This window comes from Mauremys reevesii, linkage group 12 (assembly GCF_016161935.1).
Source record: "Mauremys reevesii isolate NIE-2019 linkage group 12, ASM1616193v1, whole genome shotgun sequence".
Taxonomy (NCBI): Eukaryota; Metazoa; Chordata; order Testudines; family Geoemydidae; genus Mauremys; species Mauremys reevesii.
Window position 1 is genome coordinate 6,050,495 of NC_052634.1, and position 21,645 is coordinate 6,072,139.

At 43.2% G+C, this 21,645-nt stretch overlaps 1 protein-coding gene and 2 long non-coding RNA genes across 7 annotated transcripts in view; 2 read left to right on the plus strand and 1 right to left on the minus strand.

The window, feature by feature from the left end:
- LOC120375670 lies at positions 1 to 19,649 on the plus strand. The gene is made up of 4 exons (XR_005586678.1): positions 1 to 117; positions 2,174 to 2,271; positions 4,336 to 4,514; positions 19,524 to 19,649. It is a non-coding gene; the product is annotated as an uncharacterized LOC120375670 (long non-coding RNA).
- The window catches only part of LAYN (layilin), a 24,771-nt gene continuing 11,064 nt past the window's right edge, over positions 7,939 to 21,645 (minus strand). For 3 of the 5 annotated variants that reach the window (XM_039496468.1, XM_039496463.1, XM_039496467.1), the window contains 6 exons: positions 20,274 to 20,431; positions 19,740 to 19,778; positions 19,288 to 19,371; positions 17,889 to 17,991; positions 14,545 to 15,983; positions 7,939 to 10,574 (listed from right to left, as the gene is read on the minus strand). In XM_039496468.1, the coding sequence (XP_039352402.1) occupies positions 15,623 to 15,983; positions 17,889 to 17,991; positions 19,288 to 19,371; positions 19,740 to 19,778; positions 20,274 to 20,431 (745 nt within the window). In that variant the 3' untranslated portion in view covers positions 7,939 to 10,574; positions 14,545 to 15,622. The remainder of the gene's footprint in view (positions 10,575 to 14,544; positions 15,984 to 17,888; positions 17,992 to 19,287; positions 19,372 to 19,739; positions 19,779 to 20,273; positions 20,432 to 21,645) is intronic. The other 2 variants (XM_039496466.1, XM_039496465.1) reach the window with 2 other exon arrangements.
- The window catches only part of LOC120375671, a 4,393-nt gene continuing 3,406 nt past the window's right edge, over positions 20,659 to 21,645 (plus strand). Inside the window, exon 1 of the long non-coding RNA XR_005586679.1 lies at positions 20,659 to 20,687. This is a non-coding gene — a long non-coding RNA (uncharacterized LOC120375671). The remainder of the gene's footprint in view (positions 20,688 to 21,645) is intronic.

Consider the following 21,645-nt stretch of genomic DNA (forward strand, 5'->3'; position numbering starts at 1 on the left):
GGGGGGCACGGCCGGGCTTTGAGAGAGCGCTACCTGCACGGCCCCCTCGACGCTGGGGAGAGCCGCCGCCCCCCCCCCCCGGCTGGGGGCCAGGAGAGCCCCTCCCCCCAAGTCCTGGTTAGCCCTGACTGTGCCTGGCCTGTCGCCACCCCCACTGCTGCTGTGCCCCCCCCGCGCACAGCACGTCCCCGGGTTCCCAGTGCCCCCCTCCCCCCACTGCACAGCACAGCGCGTCCCTGGGCGCACAGTACCGCACCCCTCTCCACTGCACAGCAAGTCCCTGGGCTCCCAGTAACCCCCCCCACACACACACTGCACAGCACGTCCCTGGGGCTCCCACTAACCCCCCTCCACACTGCACAGCACGTCCGTGGGCTCCCAGTAACCCCCCCCACACACACCCTGCCCCGCACGTCCCGGGGTTCCCAGTAACCCCCCCCCCACTGCACGGCACGTCCCTGGGGCTCCCACTCACCCCCCTCCACACTGCACAGTATGTCCCTGGGCTCCCAGTAACCCCCTACACTGCACAGCACGTCCCTGGGGCTCCCACTAACCCCCCTCCACACTGCACAGCATGTCCCTGGGCTCCCAGTAACCCCCCCCACACACACACACACTGCACAGCACGTCCCTGGGCGCACAGTACCGCACCCCTCTCCACTGCACAGCAAGTCCCTGGGCTCCCAGTAACCCCCCCACATACACACACTGCACAGCAAGTCCCTGGGCTCCCAGTAACCCCCCCACATACACACACTGCACAGCACGTCCCTGGGGCTCCCACTAACCCCCCCACACACTGCACAGCATGTCCCTGTGCTCCCAGTAACCCCCTACACTGGACAGCTCTTCCGTGGGCTCCCGGTACCCCCCCACATTGCACAGCACGTCCCTGGGCTCCCAGTAACCCCCCCCACACACACACACACTGCACAGCTCGTCCCGGGGCGCCCAGTAACCCCCCCACACACACACACTGCACAGCACGTCCCTGGGCTCCCAGTAACCCCCCCACACTACACGGCATGTCCCTGGGGCTCCCACTAACCCCCCCACACTGCACAGCATGTCCCTGGGCTCCCAGTAACCCCCTACACTGCACAGCATGTCCCTGGGCTCCCAGTACCCCCCTCCACTGCACAGCACGTCCCTGGGCTCCCGGTACCCCCCCACACTGCACAGCACGTCCCTGGGCTCCCACGAACCCCCCCACAGACACACACCGCACAGCACGTCCCTGGGCTCCCAGTAACCCCCTACACTGCACAGCATGTCCCTGGGCTCCCAGTAACCCCCTACACTGCACAGCATGTCCCTGGGCTCCCAGTAACCCCCTACACTGCACAGCACGTCCCTGGGCTCCCGGTACCCCCCCCCCCACACACACACACTGCACAGCATGTCCCTGGGCTCCCAGTAACCCCCTCCCACACACACACACTGCACAGCATGTCCCTGGGCTCCCAGTAACCCCCTACACTGCACAGCACGTCCCTGGGCTCCCGGTACCCCCCCACACTGCACAGCACGTCCCTGGGCTCCCAGTAGCCCCCTCCCACACACCCTACACAGCATGTCCCTGGGCTCCCAGTAACCCCCTTACACTGCACAGCACGTCCCTGGGCTCCCAGTAACCCCCCCAGCACGTCCCAGGCTCCCACCTCCACCCACCACTGCACAGCACACCCCATGGCTCCCAGGGCCCCACCCCCTCTACTGCACAGCACGCCCCTGGGCTCCTAAGCCCAGCTGGCCCCTTAGGTTTCCCTCCATGGCTGTTGCCCATCTCTGCCCACGCAAGGCCACACCGGCTCCTGTTGCTGGCCTGGTCCCCATACCCCCTTCCTCAGGGTCACAGAACCAGCTGGGCACCCAGTCCTGCCCTGCTGCTGGGATGCAGCTGTCAAGGGTTCCCTCCCTCCACCAGACCACAGGGCTTGTAAGCACCCTGGGACTCGGACACACACCTTAGCTAGTGCTCAAAGCCACCCAGGATTCCCCCTGGAGGGGGCCCTCTCACTCCAGGCAGATGGTGCCAGGCGCTCTGAGGGCTGATACAGCCCCTAGCAGCAGTAGGGATGTCATCCACCTCCGCCAGGTGCCTCACCGTGCAGACACACACTCTTAATTATTTGTATTGGGATATCATGCATGGGTTCCACTGCACTAGGTACTGTACAGACCTGTAACAGACATCATCCCTGACAGCGAATTACCAATACTCCAGTTTCACTCTGATTTTCGTTTTTAATATTAAATCCACTTAAGGTATTTTACCGCTTATGTTTCAATTTTGTTAAACCTCTGTTCATTTCCAATGCATGCGCTTCTATCCCCCTCCCTCTACTCAAACTTTGCCCACTATCTAACCTTTCACCTTGCCCTTTGCTAGTTCATTCCTAACTTCAATCTCTCTTTGCCTGACCTGTCACTCCCCTCTCACAATCAACCCCACCACTTCTTTCTGGACAGCCAATCCCTTTCTTAAAACAGTAGGAGTCTAGAATACCTGATGGCAGAGGGGCTCCTTGGCCTCTGAAAGTATATTCTGCTACTACTTCTAGTTAACGGGAGGTGTGGCCTTCTACAGTTTGCCACTGAGGGGAGCATTGCTGGGGTTCTAGACACCACTAAGCAAATTGGGAGGTGAGCAATTTAAGGCCTGACACAATACCTGACCCTAAAAGAGGATTGCAAGTATTGTCTACTTAAATTAGTCAGACTACCACCCTCTGAGATGGCTAATGTATACAACAGCATGCTAATAATAGTTCTACTTGGGTATAATATGCTGTTACACAGACCTTTTACTCTTTGAGTTTAGCTTTTCATTATCTTTTTGCACTACGACAACACTTTAATTCATCTATTCAATTAATGTTGTTATGCTGCCAAACCCAGTAAATTAGAGATTAAAATAATCTAACTGGAGGTTCATGTGAAATATTGCCTAATAGTTGCCCTAAATCAGGGAATTTGCGTTGGTACATTTTATATATTTTTGGTAGCAAAAGAATCCATCTGCCTTCCTCCTACTTTTATCGATGCTAACCCTTACTGTATCTGTCTGAAACAAATTATTCAGCAAGCTAGACTTTATGTTTACAACAGAAAGCTTCATTTCCACAGCCCTTTTTGTACAGCACAGGGTAACGTCAATTTTGGTTCAAATGTACAGGCTAAAATAAAACTTCAAAATAACGTTCATGGAAAAAATGCAACCAAGAGAATAGCCTTTCTGCAGATGGTTTTACTACCCATGATTCACTTCTTTTTGTGCTTCAAACAAGGTGATCCAAATACTTTACACAAACACTTTTACAGTGACCTGTGCAATCTCAAACAAAATACTCAGGAACTATTGAAAGGCAATTTCAGCAACTGTCCAAAAGTTTCAAACGTGGAGCACATGTGCCCTCTAGTGGACTATTGTCCTATGTATATTATATTATATGCCCTACCAAATTCAAGGTCCATTTTGGTAAATTTCATGATTTCAGCTGTTTAAATCTGAAATGTCATGGTGTTGTAATTGTAGGGCTCTGACCCAAAAAGGACTTATGGGGGGGTCACCAGGTTATTGTAGGGGGTTTATGATACTGTTACCTTTACTTCTGCACTGCTGCTGGCGGCGCCGCTGCCTTCAGAGCTGGGCAGCTGGAGAACAGCGGCTGCAGGCCGAGTGCCCAGCTCTGAAGACTGAGCCACCGCCAGCAGCAGCTCAGAGGTAAGGATGGTATGGTATGGTATTGCCACCATTACGTCTGTGCTGTTGCCTGCAGAGCTGGGCCCTCACTCAGCAGCTGTCCCTCTCCGGCCACCCAGCTTTGAAGGCAGCAGCACAGAAGTAAGGGTGGCATGGTATGGTATTGCCACCCTTACTTCTGTGCTGCTGCTGGTGGGGCACTGCCTTTAGAGCTGGGCGCCCAGCCAACAGCCACCGCTCTCTGGCTGCTCAGCTCTGAAGTTAGTGCAGAAGTAAAGGTCGCAATACTGCGACCTCCCTAAAATAACTTTGTGACCCCCCCTGCAACTCCCTTTTGGGTCAGGACCCCCAATTTGAGAAACACTGGTCTCCCTGTGATATCTGTGTAGTATAGGGTAAAAGCACACGAAAGACCAGATTTCACAGTCCATGGTGTTTTTTTCATGGCCATGAATTTGGTAGGACACTAATTATAACACCTCGGGTGATCCATTAAATGTAAAGTGTCAAAGGAGTTCTGACAGTTGTCTGTGCAAAAAGATAAAATTAGGTGCAGAAGTCTGTCCAAAGAGATAATGCACTTGGTAGGCTCAGTAGTCCACTAATCCCACACTCTCATTTAATAGCTATTAACAGATTCAAGCAAGAAAACAATGAAGAAACTAAAAGCACCTACGTGCGAAGATAAAGTCAGAAGACAGGCACCTCTCCTGTGCTTTGCAGAGCCAGCTGAATCCCTATCTGAGGCAGGGCAGCAGAGCAAGAATGTCTTAGGGACCGTCAAACAGACTGCATCCTATAAAAGGTGAAAGCTCCATTGCTGTGGTCGTAGCAGGGTAACATTAGAACTGTTCTATCCCCATATTTCAGGTCTTGACACTGGTGCTCCAATGAAATCTTCACCTTCATTACTGAACTCCTCTCCTAGAAATCAGATTATGGATGTTTCAAGGACTGATGGGCAGTCTGGGATAGGCTCCCCTAACTGATCATCATACTAGAGCATTCACTTACTAGGTCACATGTGAGTGTTTCTGGGAAAGCTCTGGTGAGTACAGTAGTGCACTATTTAGTCACAGCCGTGCCCTACAGAGAAAAGTTAGTTCATTGCCACCAGTTTTTGTTGCGGACTTCCTCCAGCAGAAGCAATGCAGAACCATTTGGGAATTCTAAGGTCCACCCTCGCAGACGGAAGAAACCAAGTTATTTGTGGTCTCAAATCTGCCAAAAATTGCACTAGCTTATGGTATTGAGTCCCCGTGGTGAAATAACAGCAAGCTGAAATATTGTTAATATTTAAAGTGGAGGATTAGATATGGACCTGCAATTCCTTTGTTCTAATCCTAGTTCACTCAATGAGTTGTATAGCCTTAGATTCCACTCCCCTAATATTCAGCCTTATCAGAGCAATGTATTAGGCTATGGAACAGTCTCCTCCCAAAAGCAATGGAAGTGCAATTTCATGATGCTTAAAACAAGACTGAAATAAAGCTTTAGAAAATGTGCTGTATGAAACAATCTTGCACTGACTCCTAGTAGAGGGACTGGATGATTCCCATCTACCGTCTATAATCGAATAGTTCTTAACTTAGCTATTCTGTGCATGTGAAATGGTTTGGAGCAGATTTTATTTACACAACATTTGTCTACTTTTATTAATCATATGTGTGAAGGTGAGAAGGTTTTTCAGGTTTCATTTTCACGTTCATTGGTGCCTGCCCTTTTTCAAAGACCAAAAGGTGATCTCAAACTCTCCTGACTGCAAGAAAGCAAGTTTTTTAATAATAAGCTTTTCCCTCTGTCCTACAAGCAGCAGCTATGAGGTGAGTGCATGTATATCACATCTGTTAAAAAGTTTTCTTGATGATGTTTATCTCTGATACAAGCACCTTTCCAGTTTCAAAGCAACCTCAAACTTGAAGGAATAAGGAACACTGGGTATTTCAGCACTTAAACATTTAACTTGTTCACGCAACAATGGCATGAAAGATCTCCACAGATGAAGTGCTAGATAGGGATTGACAAAGTCAAGACTTGTTCTTGTCAATAACTGTTATCGCCATATTCAAGATTTTGATTTCCAAATGAGGAAAGAACACAGATCAAGTATTATTCAGTTCCATTACAGATAAAGAAGTGAACCTTGGGAGCTTTAATAGGCAAAACTTTTCCAAATTAGTTTACTAAAATTAACCATATACAACCATATTTCAGCACCTAAATACTTGGCCTGACCTTCGGAGGTGCTGAACACGCATAGCAGGCTTTCACTGACTTCAACCAGAGCTGCAGATGGTCAGCACCCCTAACAATAAGGGCACTCATTTAGTTACCAAAATATAGATGTAAGAGGTTACACACCTAAGTTTGAATATTTTGCTTGAGCTTTTTGCTCTCGTTTCTTGTTTTCCAAGGACTCAAAGATGCTTATGGCCTGCCTAAAAACAGACTACAAGATTTGAAGGATAAAAATGAATACACATACACAGCTGCTTACTAAAATGCACTAATTAATGTAATGAATCCCAGGAAGTTAGCCAGCACCAGTCAGTGGATACCCCTTTTCTAGTGCCAATCAGCAGCTATTGCCTAGCATTATTCCCATTGGTAAGCAGCTGGCAGGTTATCATTTCCTTGGTAGGCAATGGTCGTTTTCTGGCAAGGACTGCTCTCAGGGGCTTGAACTTGCACCACTAAAGTCAGTGGCAGGCCACCGAATCCTTTTTGGTAGGCACTCTCCCAGACTGCCAGGTATCCAAGACAGGCCCTCTGTCTCTGTCAACCCAACCTGTACTACTTATGAACAGACAGAAACAGCTATAGCAACTTGCAAACATAAAAATATTTGTAATGAATATGATGGGTGGCATACAGCTCCAGAACTGGCTCCCTGAATGTTTATATTGGCAGATTCAACTCACAGCAACGTCCTGCACTCACTTCTGTTGTTGTTTCACTCCCATATAAACACCTTCTGCCAAAGCCTTTGACGCATCTTTGCTTCCTGGTAGCTTCTGCAAACTGGTTTTGCTTCTATCTCATGACTTTTTTTTTTTTTTTAAGTGCAACAGAAAAAATAAATGTTGCATGAACTCTGTCGGTAGTTACGGACATTTCCGATGCTTCAGAGCCAGTCTTGTTTGGCTGCAGAATGAGCGCATGAGTTATTTAGATTTCCTCTTATAGCCAGAGAGACTCATCCATGGAGCAGTATATGTCCCTATCTACCTCTCTTCCTGACATGTTTCACTCACGGTGTCACTCTCCCTCTCCTGCCCGATTTCTAATTGGAGAGAAAACAGATGGATCGATTACCTGAAAGCCAGAAGCTCCTTAGAGGCTTCTTAGGGGAAGCAGAGTTTAAAGCAGGTGTGGTTTTCCCAATTATGTGAAATTATTCTGAAGTGTTTTGGCTTTAGTGATCACACAATGGCCTCTGAGCCGCTCCATCCTACTTGTTTTGTACACTTCTGTATTATAGCCAATATGCCTTTAGATAAAGCTCTTCCAAGCCAGGAAACTGGCACTTGACTGGCACATTGCATCTACTGCAGATCATGGTGTACACATCTAAAAAAATGGGATTTTTTTTTTTTTATTACTGAATCTCACCAGACCAATGGAAGCCTCTCCCTGGGACACTGGTGCAGTCTCTTCATTAGGAATGCTCCTCTGAGAAATCAACAACAGTTGCAGGGAAACCCTTGGCAAGTACAGACTATAAAATAGCTCTTACCTAAGAGACACTGAAAAGGGCAGGCTGGAGCTCTATTTTAGACTAGAGCCTAACTACATCCACTGGCCATCACTTTGAGGATTATGGTGAGTGGTACTTCCTGCCTGCTCTATAGTCCAGAGTCTTCTGTGTTTAGAAGTCAGGAACTTGATTAAGCAAAGCTCCTGTGGCAGAGAGCAGGACACTGATGCAGACTTTATACTGAAATCTACGGATGGAAAGTGTTGTATGAGAGCTAGGTGGTATTATTACCACCAGTATAGAATGACAGGCCTTGGCTTTAATGGCATTTACCATTTTTTTAAATTCAATTTTGAAAAGGACGAACAAGAGCCAAATAAATAAGCAGCATCACTTCCTGTACCACCAAAATTGCTCAACCAAACCACATATTGAGTCAAATACTCTTCCAAAGATGTTCTAAAGGTCTGTATGGACAATAGAATTAAAATATTAGGTAATTATCTGGCCCCCATTACCATAGTTTCTGAGCATCTCATAATCTTTAATGTATTTATCCTCACAACACCCCTGTGAGGTAGGGCAGTGCTATTATCCCCATTATACAGATGGGGAATGGAGAGAGAGAGAAGCTGAGTAACATGCCCAAGGTCAGACTGTGGCAGAGTACAGAACTGAACCCAGGTGTCTCAAGTCCCAGGATAGTGTCCTAAACACTGGACCATTCTTCCTCTCCTTTAAAATAGACACCAAGTATCCTGCACTCTGCTATTCAATACTCTCATTTCACTGTCAGACCAGTGAGATACGTGCAACTCCAGAATCAGACTGAAAGTAGTGTAAGTGTAGACAATATGAAATGCTGTGGGATCTCTCAGGAACTGGACACATTCAACATGAGAACATAAAAACAAGCATGTTAACCTTCCATGACGGGATATAAGAGCATGCAGAAACAGATAGATCACAACTGTCTAATCCCAGATTGGTGCAGCCAGCTCTCTGGATAAACTTGGAAAAGAATGGACATAATAGTTCCCAGCAGGCTGCTATACATTTCATAATCCAACCCAATGAACATATTCACAGCAGAAGTGTTACTGGCAGGACGAAATGGGTACAAGAACTCTGTAAAGAGGTTCTCAGAAGACACATTGCTATCTGTCAAGACCACACTTCCTCCTTCCACAGCCACAGAATTTACCTCAAAATCCACCCCTTGCTGCAAAATTGTGAGCCACAACCCAAGCATAAACTTAAAACAAATGTCTCAGGCTCTTAGGGTGGTGTCCAAAACTTTCCAAATGTGAACCAAATGCAAACCAATGCAAGGTTATCTGCCTGAGTTTGCAGACAGCCTGAAGTAAAAGCTTAGGAGTGAACTGTCCCTCAATTCATTTCAATGGAGTGTTAAACTTATATGTTAATGATGCAAATTTTAGAGTCAACATTAATATATTTCACAGATGATCCTCATTTTTGCATCCAGTTAGCATGTTTATCTCACAAACCCAAGCTTCCTCCCACACCTTCCTAAATGCCTATACAGCTGTAATAACCTCCAGCTTCCCCCTGCCAGCTCAAAAAGATTAGCCAGGCATTTAAAACAAAAACAAAAACCCCACCACACATTCTGCATCATGCAGATCATGAAATAAATGGTATTTAATAGTCAAAAGCTAAGGGGAACCTGCCATGAGCGTATTCATTTTTGTTCCTATTTAAATATGAATCTCCATTTTTACACTTATCTGAAGCTGACACCGGAGCTCCAGTCTGCTGCACTGAACAGCACAGGAACCTTGCCACATGATTTATATCAAGCTTCCCGTGGACCACACAAAGCCGTGGTCACCATAATCCAAAAATTCAAAGGACTGCATACAAACAAGCAAAACACAGGCATTAGAAAGCTCTAATGATCAGCAAGTTAATAGTAAACCCCAAGTCATCAGTGCTGCTGTCTCCTGAGTTCAGATTCTGATTCCACTCCTCCCTGCCACATCTTGCTCAAGGGCTCATCAGCATCCCAGAACAGATACAGCTAGGCTTGCTGTATTGGATGGTTCAGCATGGTAAAGCTTTGTTGGGATAAATTAGATTGTGTTTGGGAAATCCCTCTCTCTTGGCTTATCAAAGGTGGGTGAGGCAATATCTTTTATTGGGACCCCATCTGTTGGTTTGAGAGACAAGCTTTGAGCCACACAGCTCACGCTTGTGTAGCAGAACTTGCATGAGGACTGAAACTAGCTTGTTGCCATTATGGAGTAAGTCAGATTTAACTGTGTCAGTTGTCGGATACATAGGAAATGAGAATACTTCCTTGGTCACTTTTTGATTCATAGCTTCCTCATTACAATCCCTCAAATGCCTTTTCGACACGTGACAAGGGGCTCTTTGGCAGTATTAAAGTACAAAGTCACAGGCAGCCAGTTCTCAAAGAATACACGCCCACTGGCAGATCCACAGAGTTTGCACGTTGTCCATCTTGGTTTTGGTCTTTTCTAGGAAAGACTTTGTGGTGTTCAAACTCATTTCAGGTGGCTCAAGGCAACTCTGGGCACTGCTCCATGCAATCAGGAGCCAGACAAGTACAGTATAAAGAAATTGCCAGTCACACACTTATTTTAGTCTCCTTTCCACATTGTCTGTGATATCTGACATTATCCTCTCAGGTAGAAAAGAGACTAAATGGGCTAAAATGCTGGAGAGAAGGGACAAGAAAGACGCCCACCTTCATTTCCAATATATAATCCCGATTCTTTGATCAGGGGGCTGTCTTAAATCTTGTACTGTGCTTCAAAAGGCTTTAAAAACATATCAGCTGTTAATTAAGATAGATTCAGTTAATCTCACAGCCCATGTCTTAGGCTTCACATGGCAATAAAAGCCTCATACTTATGTATCAACAACTCAAAAATTAATTGTAATCTTAATGCATTCACTAGTCGATAAAGCAGGAACTTAATTCCGCCACAGAGCTGTCGGTACATCCCTTACAATCACGCTGTTGCTCCAATCTAAATACTTGTGGGTTATTGGGGATTTAGATACAAACTCCAGCGGAGGGTCACTTGCGTAGACATTTGGCAGGTTCCCTCATACCATCTCCATGGCTTGGGTGTACTCTGCTCTTCTCCTAGCTGCTTAGAAACTCTATTAAATGTGCTACAAATAAAGAGAAACAGACAGTGAGAAAGATAAGAAGCTGAGTGTGGAAACACCTTTCCCACCAACCCAGGATTCAAACAAACAGTGAATTTGTTCCCGTAAGTGAAAGGCATTGTCTCAACTCACTCACGTGCTCTCAGCTTTCAGTATCAGACTGGTTAATTCTGGTTTCACCTGAGTTCATATTTAGTTATATACCAATATGCAGCATTAGCATAACTAGAAAGAGGTCTTGGGTCAGATTCTCAGTTACACTACAGCCAAGTAACGGACTTATGTCCACTTCAAGGCTCCTTTATACAGCCATGGTTGTGTAAGTGGGCTTCAGCATGAATAAGAATCCAGTCTTCAATCTCTGATGGGAGGAACTATCACTGATCACCTACCAATGAACATGTAAAAGATGCATTCTACACTAAGTTGCAAAAGGTACTCAACTAGCTCCATGCTTATGTTGTCATTCTGGTTATGGGTGATACCAATGCCCAAGTGGGTAATGACAACTTGGGATACAAGCATTGCATGTGCAAATACGGCACTGAGGGGCAGATGGACAATGATGAAAGATTTACTTATGTGAAAGTAGAATGAATTATATTGTAAAAATAAGAATGGATTAAAGAAATGTTGTATGTACCTTTAAGCAGAAATAAGAAATGTTAAAATACAGGTGCCAGGAAAAGAAACATTAGGCATAAACAATGGTGCTAATGGCAAAACATTAGAAGAAGATCGGTAATAGTTAGTAAGGAAATAAGATATGCATGTCTAGCCAGGTAAATTTATCAGATTCTGCTTCTTTTGTTATCTTAAGTTCTCGCCCTTTTATCTGTATAAATAAGATAGTTTGTGTCTTGCATGGTGCTCACATTATCTGGGTGTTATTAGCAGAACGCTGTGCTAATAAAACAGAGTGGTCTGACAAACTGTGAGTCCTGAGTCTAACTTTGACACTTAGCTGTGTAATATGTATAACCTGTGCACCTGGGGTTCACTTTTCCCTCATCACAGGAAACACAAAACTAACATGGAAGTCAAATGATTGAATTACTGAGAAGCAACTGAAACACATTGCTGCTGGATACACAAAACAAGCACTGATAGATGAAGCAACTACTATCTTGTCACTGGAACAGAATAAAGCTAAAAAGACACGCTAATAAGAAAAGAAACGGAATTTGATGTGAAGAAACTGTCTGATCTGGGAATCAGGATAGACTTTAAAATCCAGCTCTCCAACAGATTCCAAGAACGGTGAGTAATGAATGATGATAAAGAGGAACAATAGGCTCGCTTCAGAGATGTATACTGGGAAACTGCCATAACGTCACTTGGACCAAGAGGATCAATCGAGGAAAGAAGAGCAGATACAGCCACTCACATGAAAATTGACTGAAAAAAGTAAAGGCTTCAAAAAAAGAGGCAAGGACAGATGACATGACCAAAAGAACACATGCTGCAATGGGATTGGTAGAGAAAGATAAAGTAAAGAAAATTGTAGTGGAAAGGTAAGAGAATGGCTTGACAAAAAAAGCGAGAGAAGCATCTGTGAGAGGCCACTTAGAAACCATTTCAAGTGTGCAAGCAGTGATCATCCTGGTTCCAGAGTCACAATGGGTCATAAGAGCCAAAGATGGAAGATTGTTAACAACGGAAGCAAAACAAATGGAATGATGGCGAGAACATTTTAATGAAATACTCAACCAACCACAGCCAACCACTCCAATCAATGCATGTGGAGAAAAAAGTGAAGAATTAAATCTCTCTCTGCTAGAAATATCAGAAGCAGAAATAGAGGAAGCAATTAAGCAGCTTAAAAATTGCAAAACTCCTGGTCAAGATAAGATCATTGTTGACATGTTTCAAGTGGGGAGGAAGTGGTACTACATGAATTACATAAACTTTTAAAAACAATGTAGGAGAAATAATTCTGCCCAGAGAAGTGGAAGTAAGATGTGATCTGTCAATTACCAAAGCAGGAAACCAACAACTGGTCAGCAATAACACTGCTTTGAGTACACAGAAGAGTGATGTCTAGTGTACTACTGAATGGAATCAAACTGGTCACAGATGAAAAACTGCATGCTAAGCAAGCAGGCTTTAGACCACGTCTTTACTTTGAGATGAATGATTAAGAAAGGGCTTAGTCTTAAACTTGATCCATTTCACCAAAGCTTTCACTGCATTCAGAGTCACTATGGAAGATCTTGTGACAATATGAGCCTCCCAGATAGTATGACTGGCTAAGATGCTGTATATGAAGGTTCAAAATGCTGTGTAAGGACAGGAAGTGGAGAGATGAATTGGTTTGATACCACCACTGGGGTGCGTCAGAGATACATCTCATCACCTGTCCTCTTCTGCATTTGATAGATTACGTGATGTGAAAAGCAAAAAAGGAAGACATAATATAGGAATTATATGGAATAGAGGAAAACTTGCAACATCTCAACTTTCCATATGACATTGTTCTGCTGGACACAAATGAAGAGGCTATGAAAAAGACTACTACCAATGTCAAACATGAGGCTGCCAAAGCAGAATTAAGAATCAGCCAAAAGAAAACGGAAGTCATTACCACTGAAAGAGGAGTCAGCAATGATGATGCATAAGTGATTGATAGTGAAGAATATGGCATTATTAATGAGTCTTTACATCTTGGAAGCACAACCAGTACTGATGGTCTATTCCATAAGGAGTTGGAAGCAAGAACCGGAAAGACAAATGAAGCTTTTTGAGGCTGGCAAACATCTGGGGGGAAAAAGGGAGATTCCCACAAGAACCAAGAAAAAGCTATGCAATCCCATTGTGATACCCACATTGTTATATGCTTCTAAAACTTGGCAGATGCTAGAAACTCATAACAGAGAACTTAATGCATAGCATCAGAAATGCCCACAAAGAATTTTTGGAATCCACTAGGGGGATAAAGTAACCAACACGGATGTGTTACAAAGGACTGACCATCAGACTGTAGAGACAATGATTTGAGAAAGAAGGCTGAAGCGGTTTGAACATGTACGGATGTCAAAAAACTGTATTCCTAGACAAGCCCTTGATTCAATACCACCTGGTGGAAGACAGAAAAGAGATGGACAACGAATGACATAAGAAAATCATGCAAAAAGATGCCACTGTCATGGAGCCAGACTATAATGGTGCAAGAAACATGCCTTTAGACAGATAGAGGTAGAAAGACTGGATTGTCTCAGTGTCACGAGGCATGAAAGCATCTAATAAAATAATAGATGCCATACGTACAGATAACTTTAAAATGGAAGTGCCCATGTCACGGCTGCACCCCTCTTTTCTTGACCACATGAAATTCTGTTGGACCAAATGGCTACTTGTGGATATTAAATGTTAAGTTTACACTTTAAATTAAAGTCAAAGATCATAAAATTGTGACAACAGATCCTTCATTATGTCTAGGTAGGAGGCAGAGGACAAATTCAGAATCAGTAGATATTCTAACCGGAAGAGAGATGTTGGTGGAACAACTTCATCATGAGGACAGCATATGATTGAAGATGTGAGAGTAAGGAAATTTCGTACTAATAATCAGTACAGAAAGGGAAAGGAAAAGGAATACAACCGGTACAAAGCAGACTTGGAGGAATTCAGAAATCCATTAACTAAGGTGTGATGAGAGGAAGTATTAAAATTCACAGTGTGGAAAAAGGCTGAGAAATCTTAAAGCACCAAATTAAGGTACAGAAGCTACAATTCTTCCAAACCCCTTCAAAAAAAATGCAGGAAAACAAGCAGCATCCAATGTGGTTTCATGAAAAGCATCTAAAAAACGAAGTTTAAAAAAAGTAGGCCAACATCATTTCCTCTCAATTGAGAGGCAAATCCATGATCTATGCACTACCCTATCCTGACATTACTTCTAACTGGGTGTTGGGGTAGCTGACGTCCCTGCAACACTTCAAAATGATATTTTAATCCAGTAACATTCACTCACCTCTTTTAGTAATCCCATCCATGCTGAGATTAGCAACATGTCATCAGTATGCAGTGAGAAGAGCCATTTTATCAATCTTCATAGCATCCAGTAGCATGAGAGGGGAAAAAATATAATCTACAATCCATCAGTCAGTAACTGGCTATTTACTCTGTAATAAAATAACCAGTGTTTAACTTGCCACTGAGGCATATTAGCATAACTCTGGATAGCAAAACCAACTCAGAAGCCCATCAGATTGCAGCAACTTCTGAGGCTATTTAAAAATGCTTTGCAATAGTCCTTTCCCTCCTACACAACACTGAGAAGGTGCTGCTTGTGTCACTGCTCTGCCATTCTCTTGCCAGGAGAATAAGTGAGGCAAAACGGTCAGTCATACAACACCAACTCATCTGCTGAGATTTCTGAAATCGTTTGTCTATTTGGTTCTTTTAATAAAAATTATTAAATAAATAAATGAGATCATTTAAAGTCTCTGAGTAACCCTGCATCGCTAGCGGGACTAAGAAGGAGGGAAAGGACCATGGGCTACATTGCCAATCCCTAATGAAGCGCCTGACTGGCAACACTACAAACCAGCCGGTGAGGGAATCCATGCAACTAAAACATGGTTTGAGATGGAAACAAATGACCAACCTGTCACCATTCTCCGGTGCAGCTAGGAGAAAGCAAGGATGGCCGGCGTATGACTTAAAAACATCCATGTGGATGAGGTCCATCAACGAAATGAAAGAATTTGGAAGTTGGACTGATTTTTAGTTGCAAAGATGTAGAAATATTTTCATGTCTGGAGCTCAGGAAATATTGTAGTTCCAAAGAAAAAAAGGACCAAGACCAAGACAGATCATTCCCAGTATTGAACAGGGGTTTGAAGCAAGGCAAGCTAAATACATTCTGTTGTGTTTAACTGTTTAAAATAACATAACCTTTAAAAAAAATGAATGAGCACAGAGGTCATCTGAAACCACTACACACTGTGACACACACCATTTTTGTGTTCACTGTTAAATATGATGTGTGGGGGACTACTCGTGTTTTTATTTGCTGTGTCACCCACATCCAAGTGTTTCCAGTTTCCTTAATATCCATATATTTCGTTTTCCACCCAGGCCGACTCCTTGCTTTGTCCCATCTGATCATTGCACAGCTCATAGATCTCATTGGTCACAAAGCCACTTTCAGTACTAGTTAACGTCACAAAACCGCTCTCTGAAGTATTCACAGCCACGTTGTCGTAATCTCCGGAGAAGTTGTCAGATGTGTGGTCCCCAGAAGGGTTGCGGAAGGAAGAATTCTTAATATCTGGCCTGGTCCCAGCCAGATCTGCCTCCATTTGTTTTTTAATTACATTGTAAATCTCCAAATTGGGACTGTTCTGCCTGTGAGGGGAGATCCAGGCATCTTGCTCCTTTGGACTCGCCTCCATGTGCTCTCGTTTCCTTAAGTGAGGAAGAGGAGACACTGAATTCCTTGTCTGTTCTTTTTCATAAGCACAGTCCAACATTGCATCTCTCTAACAAGAAGCCTAATGACAGCATTTCTGGAAAATGGCCATTAATAGCCTGGATTCAGAAATATGTACTTTAATTATTATTTGTAGTTGGACACATGAATGCAACAACATTTCTGGCGTTGTCATGCCATACCATTTCACTATTGTACTACGCTTGTGCAATATACTAATCCTGACTTCAAATTAAGGGAGCAACAGAGAACGTGATCTCTGAGGAATCAGCTTCCAGCCCTCACCAAATGGTATCCTATTCTGGATCCACACCTGTCCTACCAACAGGCAGGAGGACTGCTGCCCATATTAGCCCATATAGTGCCCATAGGTATTACAGCAACTGGGTGCTGGCCAGGGTGCTGAAGTGTTTGTGCTGTAATTATTTATCCTCTCATTCCTACAAACAAACAAACAAACAAAATAAATGTAGGAAGTCTCTAGTGGTCTGACCTGGCAATGGGCCTGAGTGCCAAGTATTCCTCCTCCAGAGTGTTTAAACCATCTCAGACTGGTATAACAGCACCTTCATTCATGTTTATAGAGCCATGAATAATAGGAGCTATACAAACAAACTACTGCTCCCTCCTCTGTCTGCCTTTCCCGCTCCAGACTTTGCTCCTTCTATCATGCTGCCCTTACACTTGGAACAATCTCCCAGTTAGTGTTTGGCAAGCACTCTCCTTCTCCTCCTCCCTTCTGCTTTTGCTCCAAAGCCAACATCTTTTCACTGTGTCAGTAGACAGATATTTGAAACAGGGTCTTTTTGGGTGAATTGACTTTATTGCTGGTGAAATGTCAGAGTTCCAGCTGCACCATCGGCAGTGCTAGTGCATGTTTTGCCCACACTTGCATCTTGACAACTTCCATCAACCCTGACTTACAAGGATCATCTCTGGGGCTAAAAAGGAAGTTTGGTCTCCATGGTTCATTCACTCCTTAGCATCTGCTGAAAGTGCCAACATGAGTATTAATTATACTGTTTTTGGTCATGTGATCTCACCTGTCCACTAGGAAGACGGCATTTTACATAGGCCAACAAACACGCAGATGGTAACTTTCATTCACTACCAGCTTGGCCCTACATTCAAAGTAGTGAACTAAAGACCCCTACTTCTAAACAAAGAATAGCTTGGCATCAACTCTTGGGAGGGCAGGGGCTGAGTCAATACAATTACGGTAAAAATTATACTATTACATACATTAGGCCTCTTGTGTCACCAGTTATTACTTCAATACTAGAGTACCTGTTCTCATCTCATTCAAGAATGCAGCTGAGAAAACAGTAGGAGTCTTTTTTGGAGTCCTGAAACTAGTTTCTAAAAATGTTTTAATTTAAACACAGTCCTAATCGTGATTTAAAGGTAAGCAATGCTGATGGTAGAGTTAGACTGTTTGCATGTATGGGAAAGTGAGGAGGAGAGCTGGGAAAACAAAACGTTAGAAGGACAAAACGTTAGAAAACTTGAGCCAACGCTATACGGTACTTTTGGAGGGGAGTTCCCAATCTGTCAGTTTTGCATTACATCTTCTTTTCCCTTTAATAAATCTAACACTTCAAATCAATCACCTTATTTTATGATTATTGTATGTCACACAATTAATAAAATAGCATAACATGGTTTAATAAAAAACTTACTCTACACAAAGTCTGTCACCTTCAACATGCACATACTGCTTTTTAGAAATGTACTAGACAGGACATATATACTCCAATTCTCTCTAGTGCATTTTATGGGGTTCAGTTGAAAATTCTGAAACTAATTAAACCCCGGAGCTAAAGGATTCTTCAGCGTGATGAGATACAGAAGTTCACTCTTTGTACAATCATGCCACTTGCCTCTTTGCAAAAAGCCAAAAACAGAAGATGGCTGTAATGACCATCAGGAGAAGGAGCAGAGGGATGCTGGAAATTAAGATGTAGACAAGACTCAAAACAGGTTCTGAGGGAGAAAAATATGAAATTCCAACTTTTATCCATTTTAAAAATTTTGCATGCACAAATTATTCCTGTGAAAGGTAGTACTGCCAAATAATAATAATAAATAATAATAAAAGGTTTTCTTCAGTCCTATTTGTAATGTATTAGCAGCTACCCCACTCTCAATGCCAACACTTCAAATACAGAATAATCCTCTAGCTCGGCAGATCACACCAATCTCTGCTCTTGAGTCTCCTAGTTTGGGGGTCTATATATAGTAACCCTAATTTTCCCATCTTCTATGGATGGTGGAATATAGGAATTCCCTGACTGGATCAAACTAGCGGATACTGGACTAGAAGGACCAATCTCCAATCATGGCCAGTATAATAAATCCCTCAGGACGAGGATGTGGGATAACCTGCATTTCAGTAGGATCTGTCTGACAAAATAGAGAAATGGCAGGATCTAAACAAAAAAATGTCACTTTCCTAACGTTTATTTGACATTTTCTCAATCTATTCATGTGAAAGTAATAATGGAATAGGCTAATGAGATGTGTTGTCTTTTGAAATGCTTATAAACAACCATCATAAGGATTTTGGAGTGGGAATTATTTAATGACTGAGTGGTACATTTCTTCCTCCCTATTTTCATTAGATTTCTTTCCTCACACAGATAAAGGCATGGGGACTATGCAAGTCCCTTTATCTATACAAGGAAAGAAGTCGGTGTTGTAACAAGTTAATGTCTTTGACATTTCAAATGTGCAACATTGAAATGCAAGGCCATTAATTTGAGGTAGTGTTTTCATATCTGACTTAGTTGGTACAGCTTTGGCATAAATCATTTGATGGCCAAAACAACCAATTTAGTTTTGTAATTGTAAAGATTCAGAGCAAAAGTATCAAACATGAGTACCTACATTTAGGCTTCTAAATTCATAGACAGACACCAAGAACAAGATTTGTCTACACAGCAAGAGCTGTGCCTACCCGAGGAGCCATTGCAAGTAACAATAGCAGTGAAGACAGTGCAGCATGGGCTTCAGTGCCAAGTACGTACCCAGGGTCCATGAGGGGCTTGTACGACCTCCGCTGAAGCTCACTCTGTGCTGTCTGCACTGCTACTGTTACCCACGCTAGCTGGATTCAAGCTAGCTACAGTCAGCTAGTTTATGCATGCTTTTGCTGTGTACGCATGTCATAAGAGGCTCAATATTCAGAGGTGCTGAGCATCTGCAACCACACCGAGGCCAGTGGAAGCAGGTGTGCATAGCTGCAGATGGTAATGGCTAGCTGTTGTATATGCACTGTACCTTTGGGTTCTTTAAGGGTTTCATTGGCATCTTCCTTAATGCGTTCTTCTGGGAACGTTGGCTTCAAGGACCCTGTGACAACATCTTGGGGGGGGGGGGGAGTGATTGGTTAATACTGAAGATACGGGTTAAACATTGACTGAACTCCAGAGAGTAATTAAAAACGAGACAAAAATAAGGGATTTAGGACACTGCCAGATACTGTGAGTGTTTTGATCTCATTCTCTTTTGCTCAGAGCTCCGTAGCATAGCGGTGGACTCCAGATCGGGCAGCAACACCATGTCAGACCTGGTTGCTGGACCTTGGGTTTGAGATAAACAGAAGGGAATGCTAACTGAGAGGCAACTTCTTTGGTCAATTTTAATTACTTCAGGTAAGTGTAAAGATCCTCTAGGAATATTTTTACCAAAAATTACCATGTCAGCAAATCAAACACTTGTCTTTAACTCACCCACTTGGGAGTTCTCTTCTGAGGCAGTAGTTGGTTTTTCTAAAAGGAAGAAGCATATACTAAATTTCCTTATGCATTTGACCATGTCAAATAAATGCAGTGAGAGAAGTGGCATTGGCCCTCATCCTCCCTCTCCCCATTTCAGATTCTGAACTTTTAAAAAAGACTTTTAAAAACGAGAGCTTCCAAGCCAGTCGGTTCATACATTTTGCAAAGTACCTAGCCAGGGACATTCAGTACAGCAGCCCAGATCCTCAAAGGTATTAGGTTCCTAACTTCCATTGTTTTCAGTGGAAATTAGGAGCCTAAATACCTTTGAGGATCTGGGAAGTGTCCCATCTCTCCACAGGACTTTTATCCATTTAAATGCATATCTGCCTTCTACCAATTGTTTCCCAGCACAGGTGATACATGGTTTGCCTCTAACTAGCCAGATGTGTGATACCTGACTAGCAGTGTGACACCTGACTAGTAATACATCCCCCTGTAGATTAGAGTACAATCATTTTTACATGATACAGAGTAACTCATTACCAAGAGAATATTTGCAAATGAAGTTATTTTTCATGTTGCATCTGTCATCATTCCACTGAAACATATAGGAACCTCCAACGCCTGCCGGGGCAGAGGGCTGGTGGTACATCACAACGCAGATCTCACTCCCGCAGGAAGGCTCATCTATATACCAATTCCTGGAAAAATAAACCAACCACCACATCAGGCAATGCATTTCCCCTGATATTGCAGAAGCTCAGACCTGGAATATAGCACAGGATTCCAAACATCAGTGATAGCAGAACTAATGCTGAACACGATTCAACTTGTACCCTCTCATCAGCTGGATGCACACAGTGCTCCCACTAATTCAGTTGTCAGCAGTTTATTTTCATATTTTTGTTTAGATTTTCACAAGATGGGGGTCTCATGGAGAAACTCTTGACAATAAACGTAAGTAGTAAAAAAAAAAGTGGTCTGAATCCCATTTAGAGCAAAATGAAAATAAGTTTGATTCAACCTAGTTTCTAAGTCTTTTGTGCACATTACAAACAGTATTTCCTATTCGGAAGACTCACAGGACTGGAAGATAAGGGATTCCATATTCGGGCTGTCAAAGGACTTTAAGGAAGTTAGGTACCCAATTCCCATTGGATTTAAATGAGGGTTGAGTACCTCACCCCCTTCATCTCCTTAGAGGTGAACTCTGACTTACTTTACTTATTTTCAGGTTAAAAATGACCAACGTTCGCTGGTCTCAAACTCCATTGCCTGCAACCATTAATCCATTTTATAAGATAATGAAAAATACTTAAAGGAAATCTGCTTTGCTCTAGGCAGAAGTGTACTAAAATGAAAGGAGCTGCTTTACAGGTGATGTTTTTTCCAGTAAAAGCAAAACACTACCACTGGAAAATGCACGGACCTTTCAAAGAAGAATATAGGAAATATTCCCTTACTATTTAGCACTGTGTCATATATCAATTACTGTACAGACATTTTAGGAATCAGACTCAGATGACTATTACTTTTAAGATTACAAGGCCTGATTTCTAAGAGTGCTAGCACCCAACTGCTCCCAATTAGGTTGGAGTCTGGAAATCCGGCCCTTAGAATATAAATAATTCTAGCTATACCAGAATATTTCAAAAGGGAAACTATCAGATAAATGTCCAACCAATCTTGTAATCATTACAAGATGTTCTTTTTATATACATTTATACTGCATGCGATTTTGCTCTTTGGATTGTGAGTCTCTTTACAAAGAAAACAGCTCAGATCCAATAAAAATGGTAAATTTACGTGGGATGTAATTTTTTCCTCTTTTAAAATAGTATTACTCATTAGCATCTTTGGCCAGATCCTTTGGTACAAACTGGCATGGCTCCCTCAATGGAAGTCAACTGAGCTA